This window comes from Mauremys mutica, chromosome 8 (genome assembly GCF_020497125.1).
Source record: "Mauremys mutica isolate MM-2020 ecotype Southern chromosome 8, ASM2049712v1, whole genome shotgun sequence".
NCBI lineage: Eukaryota > Metazoa > Chordata > Testudines > Geoemydidae > Mauremys > Mauremys mutica.
Genome location: NC_059079.1, coordinates 103,836,659 through 103,847,258, shown reverse-complemented (window position 1 = coordinate 103,847,258; position 10,600 = coordinate 103,836,659). Strand labels below are relative to the sequence as shown.

The 10,600-nt window shown below is 46.2% G+C and overlaps 1 protein-coding gene across 5 annotated transcripts; it reads right to left on the bottom strand.

Moving 5' to 3' along the window:
- Positions 1-1,280: 1,280 nt before the first annotated feature.
- SQSTM1 (sequestosome 1) lies at positions 1,281-10,250 on the bottom strand. Of its 5 annotated transcripts, none has more exons than XM_045026691.1 (8): positions 9,949-10,250; positions 7,030-7,125; positions 4,863-5,107; positions 4,500-4,668; positions 4,154-4,237; positions 2,993-3,240; positions 2,605-2,686; positions 1,281-1,596 (listed from the first exon to the last, which is right to left on the bottom strand). In XM_045026691.1, exons 1-8 carry the CDS (start codon positions 10,127-10,129, stop codon positions 1,439-1,441), a joined length of 1,263 nt encoding a protein of 420 aa, XP_044882626.1. In that variant the 5' UTR covers positions 10,130-10,250; the 3' UTR covers positions 1,281-1,438. The 5 variants fall into 5 exon arrangements, with proteins under 5 accessions (XP_044882626.1, XP_044882623.1, XP_044882625.1 ...); XM_045026688.1 differs by having other exon boundaries at positions 2,479-2,686; positions 9,949-10,234; XM_045026690.1 differs by having other exon boundaries at positions 2,479-2,686; positions 4,989-5,107; positions 9,949-10,234.
- Positions 10,251-10,600: the final 350 nt, after the last annotated feature.

The window sequence follows — 10,600 nt, the reverse complement described above, 5'->3', positions numbered from 1 at the left end:
TGTTATTGGGAAGGACAGAATCTCAATTCCTCACCTTCTTCCAAAGTTAGAATTAACATGGAATGAATTTCCTGAGGGAAATATCCATGATCTTTCTCTGACATTTCTGTTTGAAGAAAAACTGACCTGAGATTTTTTCCTTTCAGGTAACTGACTGTTCAGAGCAATTATTGTGGGGTTTTACTGTTCACAAGTAACAGATTTTGTTTTCAATACAATAGGTTCCTCTGGTAGTGCCTTGTACTCTCCTAGCAGGTGTGTTTGAGGAGGAAGTTGAAAGGTGGGCTCTTGCCTGGCCATAAGCACTAGCTGTGCTTTTCCCCATACGGCCCGAGGCAAAGCCCTGCTGCTGCATAACTGTCACTGGCTGTAGTGTTGCTTAGGAGAGCCAGTACTTCACTAAGTGCACTGCTAGTCCCTGCTCAGGGAGGCCTGGGTGCTTTTCCCCTCTTGTATGGGTGATCTAATGTTTTGAAAAGTTAATTCCAGAGCCATGTGAACTAAGTGCTTCTGTGTCATTACCCCAATTGCTGCTCTTCCATTACAAATTAACAAAGAGAACATGTGTGTGCAGAAACAGTCTCAGCTTCTACTACACTTCTCTACAACTCAAGTAGGAGCCCTCACTCCTGCACTGACTGTTTTAATTGTAGGGCAGACATGATTCAAGCTAGTCATTCCTCCTAGGGGGAGTAAGGAATTTACTAAATGAGTGGGAAGTGTAGCTATTCTCTCCAAGGGCTTGGAATTTCCTTTGAACTAGTAGGTGCTATTGGGTTGCTGGCAAAATAAGGCAAAACCCCCCCTCTGATACTTGTGTAAACAGATATGCTAAGGTAGAGGAGTTGCTAGAGCCCTGAGAGCTGAAGCTGGGTTAGTCTAGGGATCAATTTTTTATGAGACAACCTCCTGAGTGTAAGCGTCTGCCAATCCAGGGCTGCTGTGTGTTCTGGAGTAGGTACCAACCCAGTTGTCTACTCTCTAAAGAGAAGTTAATCCTACTCTTTTCTAGAATTCTTGTCCTCCACTCCTTATCTAGGATTAGATCAAGCACCCAGCACTGCTGTAGATATAGAACAGTTGCTGTAGCATGAGAAGCAGTTCCAGTCACAGCTTCTAGAGCCCATTGATTAACTTCTTTACTTTGCCCAAGACACTGAGTTCTTCCAGGTTAGGTATTCTTCCTAAACTAAATTCCAGCCCAGATGTATTAGTGTGTTGTAGTTTGTCCCTGGAGTGGCTAGGTTACCATGCAGATTTTACAGTCAAGTAATCTGATATTTCACAAACAAAGACAGGAAATATTTATTTTTCCCCCCCAAACATGGAAACAGAGACAGACAGTGACCCCTCTGATAGGGAGACATGCATCAGTGTAGAACTGCTGTTCAGTTTTTCATCGGTTCAGAGGAAAGTGCTCTAGCCTACACAAATGCCATTAGGAATGAGGTGGTTGCTTGGAATACTGGATGGTATCCAGTGCTGCCCCAATGTCATATTTCTTTGCCTGTAGGAGACGGGTCAGCCATCCACCATCATCAGAAAAACCCATGGAGAGCATCTGAGACAGAGATTCAATCAGGCGGGGGTCTGCTTCTGTTAAATCAAGAGTTATGAGTACAAAGTGGGATTATAGTTACAGTTTAACAAACACAGCCAGAAGCTGAGGGAACTTGTTCTGTACCCACAAAACAGCAATTGTACTGTGTTATACAGCTAGTTAGTTACTTATCAAGGCTATATCCTTTGACCTGGTTTCCTAAAGAACTTAATTCTTGATGCCATATAGTTCAACAGCACATGCCTTATTGTAAATGCATGATGAAACTTGACTCTAGCTATTCTTCATGTAAGGATGCTGGAGATCAGGCAGTGGCTATTATGGCCCAGCATTCCATTACTGGCTCACCCTAGAAAGGGCCATCTTACTCTTATGAGCTGCTCCTTAATATCTCTGCCCCTAAGAAATGCTGTCCTTGCTTTCTGTTAATTAACTGCCTTTTTCAGGTTGGCTGAATGAACCATAGTTTAATTAGCTAACTGCTTATAGTTAGTAGTGGTGGAATATCTTTCCTAAGAGTCTCTTAATTGCACACACCCCACTATTTAATTTACTACTTCCCCATAAATCTTGGGTGTTCTCCAATTTTATTTAGTGCATGTGGCAGCATTGGTCAGTTTGTCTAGTAATTTTTCATACAAACTGAAGTGAGGTGAAAGTGACAAGCTACATGTCATCCAGAGCAATACAAAACACTCACCCTGAAGTTAACTAGCTTCTACCACCACTCCAATGAAATGCTGCAAGAGGTGGCAACAAGGTAGTCTTAGCTGTAGTGTAGACTTAGACAAGGTTTTCTGCTCTTTGTCCTTACAACCCATATGATGGACAGTGTTAAGGTCCTTCGGCTAGCAACCCAAGAAACAATAGGCTTCATTGGAAAGGGACAAGTGGTTGACCAAAATAAAGCTACTAACCTAGTGGGAGATGTGGATAGAGTGCAGCTTCTCGCAGTCCTGTAGGTCCTGGTCTAGGGGGAACCTGAAATGGGTCTAAAGAGCTAGGACCCTGTGTCTCTGGAATTTGGAGAGACTGTAGTTCACCTGTGGAGGGATCCACTTCTTTTGAAGTTAAGTGGGTCCAGTCCTCATCACCCCCTGCAGAACTACTGGATTCACCCTGTTCCTGTAAGTGTAAAGAAAAAAAGAGCCAATGTCTTGCACAGTTCTCCAGAGTAAGATGCAGGCTCTGCTATTATCTACCATCAACATGAAACAGGTTCATTCCTTTCCTTTAGTGAGAGGAGTTTATGGGATTGAATGCTAAGATCCCAACAGAAGTAGCTACTCACAGATCTATCTACACTGATTTGTGCTATTAAAATCCATTCCAATGATGCTACTTGGGTTCTTACTACTATAAACTGTTATGGCTGTGCCTAGTGGCAAAAAGGAACTTGTCATGTCTCATCTAGTAAAGGAATTCACGTACCTGTAACAGGAAATTGCTGACTTCCATATCTGTGGAAGGAGGCTCTATCACCATCTCCTGCATCTGCTCAGTAATAGAATCTTCTCTCTCAGTGACAGGTTCTTTACTACTCCCTTCTGGTTTGGTCTGGCCATTCTGGCTAGTGGAACTGCCTCCAGGCTCAGAATCACTCTTCTGTGAACTTGGAAAAGGGGGAGTCACTTTGCTTTTTTGTCCCCCATGTTCCACATCAATATCTACTTCAATGCCTAGGAAAAAAACAGTTGAGGGGAAGAAGAGTCAGTACATTTGTCTCCAAAGTACAGTCCTGGAAGTTCCTTCAGTAATCTCATATTAATCCTAGTTATTTTAAATGGGGGGAGGGGGAGTGGAGAGAGAGGAGAGGAGACCGTTCTGTTTTCATCTACAGCTTCTCATCCCCTCCGGGATACTTCAAGGTAGAAATCTAGCACTTAAAGTGCCAAGTTGAGCACCAACTCGGTGCACATTTTCATGTATACTGTTGTACACATGCTTCATCTGCTCATGTCAGAGAGCGCTGCTCACTACATTTAGAGCAGGGGTTGGCACACCACCTCTGAAAGGTGGCCAAGTCTTTAAATTAAAGTGAATAAATAAGGTTTTGCATGCCAGTAACACATTAATGTTTAGAAGGTCTCTTTCGAAAAGTCTAATATATAAACTATTGTTGTATGTAAAGTAAATAAGGTTTTTAAAATGTTTAAGAAGCTTCATTTAAAATTAAATTAAAATGCAGAGCCCCCCAGACTGGTGGCCAGGACCCGGGCAATGTGAGTGCCACTGAAAATCAGCTCGCGTGCCACCGGTTGTCTACCCCTGATTTAGAGGATGACAGAGGGAACTATTATTTACACTCAGAGGAGCCCGATGAGTCACTTGAGTCACCACTGATTCTTCCCAGTTAAATACTGACATTACACAGTAAAGTAGCATATGCCTCATCTTTTGCTTCAGTCTGAAGAATGACACTCAATGTCTCTAGTATGTTTGTTGGAGAACAGACCACATCTCAGTGAAGCAGCTGAGTGGCCAGAAATGGCTCAGGTCTCCTGTGAGGCAAAAGTAAGCCACTGTTCCTGTTGATACAAGCTATAGTAAAATGCTGGATTTGGGATAGCAGATTAAAATAAAGTCACTTACCAAGAGGACTCAGCATGGCTGCAACACTCTCCCCAACATTCTTCAAAAAGGTGACGTGGTCCTGTGGCTGACTGTTAAAGGCATCTTAAACAAAACCAATCACTGCATGTTAACAAAAATTAAGAGTACACTATGCATCTATTCTTTCCTCAAGTTCAAAGAGGGGTTTTGGTAATTCTACCAGACAATCCAATCACACACCCCTTTCAATAGTCATTACATTCCAGCAAATCTAGTTTAAAAATACTTAAAAGTATAAAACAATCTAAAGACTCCATACTACTATGCAAAAGTGATCTGTTATTTTACCGTGACTACTTCATTGACCAAGTCATTCCATCCTTACCTTGCTCAGGGTTTGGATTTTCGGGTGCAGCACTGCCTTGTGCCTGCCCAGAGTCCTGCTCAGGGTTTCCACATGGAGTGGCAGGGCCAGGGTGCCCCCAGCCATGTATCCATGCAAAGGGTGGAACCCCATGTCTCATCTTACGAAGCCAGCGACCTCTAGGAAGCCACTGGGGGGGGGGGGGGGGGGGGGGGGGGGGAAAGAGAGAAGAAGAAAGTTATGAGTCCACATATTTAGACAGAATATTTTAAGTATAAATCACAAGATACAGCTGCCTGTTACCTACAGTTTTACATTTAGCTGTCCTCTACAGGCTCCCCTCTAGACCAGTCTTTCCCCATGCTAGAAGTTAGTTTTGCTCACCTCAAATGGATTGAGCAGCGGGCTTTGAAACATGATCATGTTGTGCTCCTTGTGGATGCCTTTCCCCTCACAGGTGCTGCATAGGTCATAGTCTGGGCAAATAGTGCATTTGAATCGAGCACCTACCACTGGTCCTTCACAGCCATCACAGATCACATTGGGGTGCACCACATTGGGGGGACGCTCCTGGTTGCACTGTGAACGGTGCTCACGTCTGCACTCCCTTTTCTCTAAAAAGAAAATGCCTTTATAGTGCAAAAGAAACAGGTAGATTTCCATTTTAATTATTTAAAGGAATAGGATCGGTTGAAAGTTTCTATTTTAGTACAGAATATGCACACACTAGCTTTTGTCACTGAAGCCCTACTAATCAGAGGTGCCCGTGATGCCTACTTATGCCCTATTCATAGGAATCATATTGAATAGGAGGATTATAAGTGGAAAGTGATGGAAGGAGCTGTCTGCACTACGATAGTTTAAGAATCCCTGCATTAGTGTGTGTATGTATGTTACTTACAATACTGTTTAGAGGTTACAGAAACAACTGGATTTTAGGGGATTACTACTTCTGAAATAGATGAGCATTTGTTTGAGTCACATTCCCAATTATTTTAATTGATGCCTTATACCTCTCAATCTTCAAGCCATTATTTTTAGAGTAAAGTTCTCCATTTGCTTTCATCTTTCCATTAGCTTATCTGCACTCAGGCAAGAGTGCCGCTTTTAAAATTTAAGTGTAGTCCTAGTTTTAGGAAACTATGTGATTCCCTCCTGAGTCTGGCAAACCTTTTCTAGAACTCCATCTTAGACTACTGCATTAGAGGTTTGGCTCAGACAAGAATTGATGATCTTGCCCTCAACTTTTGCTGCATACCACAACCTCTAGTCTGTAAGAGCAATTATTTTTCTTTTGGTATTTTTCTCTTCCTTCATTAGTCAAGATACTGCTTCTACCATGCTGTTCGTTGTATGATTTAGACTAAAGTCATATGCGGGAAAAACCCAGCATAAATCTGGATCAGAGTATGATATTGAGACCAGTCTAGTCAATAGTTCATAACTAGTTCTCATGTGAATGGGTATTAAAAAACCAAACACGCAAGAGTCCTAGAATAAGAGGCCTGCATTGCTGAATGTATTGCAATTGCTAGTGTCCCGCTCTTAAAATCAGAGCCAGATGTCAGCAATGCCCCTCAAGTGTTATGGACCAGCTTCTCCAGATTGGATTTTTACATTGTTGCTCATATCACTCCAGTGCAAGAATCATTAGAGTACTGGTCCTCAGAATTAAGTTGTGCATTAAGGAAGTAGTTTTACATCCCATACCTACGCTTGAGAAACAGATTGTGTTTACATTACATTAAGGCTGAGAATGGATAACCTTTTTTTCCCCCACTTCATCAGCCTTATAACTTCCACAGTCTATTCCATTCCTTAACTTGTACCATCCCAGTACAAAGATCCATCAAGTTTGTGCCCCATTGTTCCAGGCATCATGCAAACATCAATATAAACTTTTCAGAGAAGTTAAGAGAAAACAAGCAGGTTTAACAGATAGGAAGGGACGGACCAGTGATCTGTAAATCTGCAAACTGTGCATGTGTCAGTCTTTGAAGCTATGTGACAAGAGTGAAAAAGTACATGTAAGCACTGACTCCAACCATCAGAGTGCTACTATAAAGGTATGTTAAAATGCTAGTAAAACCAGAGAGGAGTACTAAATGAGTCATGATTAAGAATGAAACTGCACACCCCTTCTCACTGGTGGATAGTGCTAGTGAAGGTCCAGCCATGTTATTTTTTTCTTAAAGTAACTATCCAATAGTGTGAATTTTGTAGTAGAGTAGAATCTGACAGTGGATTTGCTAGTTTATTCCCTGCTCAGCAAAATGGAATAGAGTTCCTCCAAGCCCATAAACACCCTTTATGCTTTGTTCACCCTTCGCTCAAGGGACCCATATCACAGTGCCATCCTTGTAGCAAAGGAGGGCAAGTGTGGTTCCTTGCCTATTGCTCCTGAAGCAGCCAGTGTGTGATACAGAGTACCCGAGGAAGGGTGAGCTCTGAGTACTACCTCTGCCATACTCAGTAACTCATGACAGAAGCACAAGCCCAACCATGTGTCTCTTTGTGGTGGTATAGAGGCTGTCAAGACCAAAAAGGTTACCTTTGATGTAAATACGAAAAATGCCATCCTTCACATATGGCAATGCCATCTTGAGTTCATCATCACTGGAGAAGGCAATCATGTCCCCATCTTCATCTGGAGAAAACAGAGATTAATAAACTGGATAGAAGTGATAATCAGGAAGAGATGCAAGTAAATCCTTGTTTTCATACAGTGACTTATGCTCAGTAGTCTTAAGTATTTTGCTAAGAATGGATACTAACAATCAAGCAACACCTCACTGCTTTGAATGTTAGAATCTGTTAGACTAAAACAGTGTTGATTATCTACCCTCACTTCACCAATGGCCCTTGGTTCTTACTCACAGAACCCAGATTAGGCAAAAGAGGACAGTCAAATCAGTTCCAGAAAAAGCTTTGTTATGTCATGTTGGGGAAATGCAGGGGTGCTGGTAAAGCAAAAATTCCTGTTAACTAAGAGGGAGGGAGTTTGGGTGCAGGAGGCAGCTTGAGGCAGGAGATGGGGGTGCAGGAGAAACTTTGGGTGCCAGATCCAGGCTGCACTCACCTTGAGGGGCTCCCCACAAGCAGCAACCTATTCTGTCTGCTCCTAGACGGAGGCACAGTAGGCGGCTCTGCACGCTGCCTCTGCCCACAGGTGCCACCCCCACAGCTCTCATGGGCCATGGTTCCCAGCTATTGGGCACTGCTGAGCCAGAGCTCAGGGCAGGGGCTGCGCGCAGAGCTGCCTAGCCACACCTCCGCCTAGTAGTAGCCAGGACATGTCGCCACTTGTGGGGAACCACCCGAGGTGAGCACTGCCTGGATCCAGCACCCCAAAGCCCCTCCTATGCCCCAACCTCTTGCCCCAAGCCCCTTCCTGCACTCAAACTCCCTCTCAGAGCCTGTGCTCCCTCCCGCACTCCAAACCCCTTGTGGCCGTTCCTCTGTATAGGAGCAGCAGAGATGCGTCGCTGCTTCTGTGGCACCACATGGAGCCAGGTACGGAGCCAACCGGACTTTCAATGAAGATCAGAAATGCTGGTTTATAGAACTTTCCGGTTGATAAAGTGCCAAATAAAACAGCTTTTACTGTACTTAGACCCAAAGTTTGACCTACTTGACTATATAGTGTTGTAGCCAAGTCAGTCCCAGGATATCAGGACCAACTTCTGTTGGTGAGAGACAAGCTTTCAAAAGCTCTGTCACCAACAGAAGTTGGTCCAATAAAAGGTATTACCTCACCCACCCTGCCTCCCTACTTGAGAGTACTGTAGTTCGTTTGGTGGAAGTATCTTCTGTTTACACACCCACCACACTGGCATAGTTTTAAAGACACACGCACTACAGCAATAGTATTTAAATAAGTCTCACTGTGTCTGCAGTACTACGTTGCCACAGCAGCAACTCCCAGGAAGAAGCTAGGTTGCAGAACGGTATGTGTTCTTAAGAACTGGCAGTGGTGGGAACTGAGAAAAATCTTACAAGGAAGCCATTTCACAATAAATGAGTTAAATATCATCTAAAGAAAACAGGCTTCTGAGTATAAGATACTTAAGAACTAAGTAGTTAGCACTGAAATATATGTGCTCTTTGATCTGCATAAAATCACTGTATGAATAATACTTTAAAGGAAGTTTGATACATCTCACAGAGAGAAGTGGGCAAGTCTCAATGCTTTGCCGACTTGCTAAGAGCTGGTCTAGAGGCTAAAGACATGGATAAGAAAGTGTGAGATGGATATTGTGTGAACTGAACTTCAGTTCATGTTAGTGAAGGGTTGGCAGAACAGCAGCAAGAGCTTTTCCTTCTGTATTTGAGCTAAGACAAGTCTCATTTTATGTACTTTCCTTCTAAGGCTGGTCTTCACCCACAGTGCTACAGCAGTGCAGCTATGCCATTGCAGCACTTTAGTGAAGACGCTACTATACTCCTGTCAGCATGGTTAATCCACCTTCCTGAGAAACGGTAGCAATATCAACAGTCCACATAAGGCTGTCCACACATCAGGGAGGGATGGGGTGTTAGATCACTATAACCAAGTAGCTCGGGGTGGAAAATCCACACCCCTGAGCGATGCAGTTATACAGACATAAGTTTGTAGTGTAGACCAAGCCTTAGGGTGACCAGGCAGCAAGTGTGAAAAATCAGGACGGGGGTGGGAGGTAATAGGAGTCTATATAAGAAAAAGACCCAAAAAATCAGGACTGTCCCTATAAAGTCAGGACATCTGACCACCCTACAAGCCTTAAGCATTTACAGAGGTACAAAAAAAGCTTATGGAACTGGTGTAAGGAAGTTAAGCTCTTAAGGCAAGACTGCAGCACAAAGCATTGTTCCAAGAGCTATTTGGTGTGCCTGTTTTCCTTCAGGGGAGCAGCCAGCTCCCCTCTGGGGCATATCGTATCGGATAGAAATTATATCAAGCTCTTAGTGATATACAGTGGCGTCCTGCCTTCCTCGTTGAGACATTCAACCTAGACTAGAACTGAAACTCTTATTTATCAAGAAGCCTGTGACGTTTCATTACTGCGTGTGTGATCTCTGCCGAAAACAACAGAGCCTGACAAGCCACGCCCCAGGCCTAAAATCAGCTGTGCCGCCGCCGCCGGGATCTGAGTGTAGACACACCCGAAGTCACGCCACCGGGTCGGCTCAGCCCCCGGGGTTACTGTTCAATCACAAGCACTCGCTACGGTGCGACCAAACCGGGGGGGGGGAGGAAATCGAGGCTTTTCTGCCCCCGCATCCGTGACCCCAGCGCTCTGGAGACAAGCCTCCTGCGCAGGGCTCGCTCCCGGCGGGTCAGGGGAGTTCGGGGGGCCCAGCCCGCTCCGGGCAGCGGCGGCCCCAAGGCGAACCCTGCAGGTGTCCCTCTGCCGCCTCCTGTCACCACACCGGAGACCCCGGGCCTCGGTCACTGGGACCCCCCCCCCCGCCGCGGCCGCGGGGCGCTCACCCTTGTAGTTCATCTGGAAGGTGCCGGGGGCCGCGCCGGCCCGCAGCAGCCCCGGGAAGAGCTCGCAGACCTTGTCGCGCACGGCCTGGTAGCGGGCGGGCGGCTCGAGGGCGAAGCGGCGGATCTCGCGGACCGTCTCCTCCTTGCCCAGCAGGTAGGCCTTCACCGTCAGCGCGGCCATGGCGGGGCTGTGGCGCAGCAGGAATTATTGGCGGCGGTGGCGGGCTGCTGAGGCTGTAGCGAGAGCGCGGCTCGGACCCGTCAGCTCCCTCCGCCCGCCCGGCCGCCTTATAGCCCGGTGGCGGGAGGCCGGGCCTGAGCCGGGAAAGTCCCCACCCCTCGGCGCCCCGCTAGGGGGAAGGCAGGGCGGGACCCAGCGCGACTCGGGCACCTTCTCAGCGCCCGGGCTCGGCTCGAAGCTGAGGAGCCCGCCCTTGGGGGGGGGGGTGTTTAGATTCGGGGGCGTGGTCTGGAGCCTGAGGAGACGGGGGTCTAGAGCGGAGGGGTCTGGACTCTGGAGCCTGAGGAGACGGGGGTCTAGAGCGGAGGGGGCTGGACTCTGGAGCCTGAGGAGACGGGGGTCTAGAGCGGAGGGGGCTGGACTCTGGAGCCTGAGGAGACGGGGGTCTAGAGCGGAGGGGGCTGGACTCTG

Coding starts and splice junctions, on each gene's coding strand:
- SQSTM1 (XM_045026688.1), bottom strand. CDS start 10,129: ATGGCCGCGCTGACGGTGAAGGCCTACCTGCTGGGCAAGGAGGAGACG. Junction 7,126..9,948: donor CTTCCAGATGAACTACAAGG/GTGAGCGCCCCG, acceptor TGTTTTCTCCAG/ATGAAGATGGGGACATGATT. Junction 5,108..7,029: donor TTTTCGTATTTACATCAAAG/GTAACCTTTTTG, acceptor TGCACTATAAAG/GCATTTTCTTTTTAGAGAAA.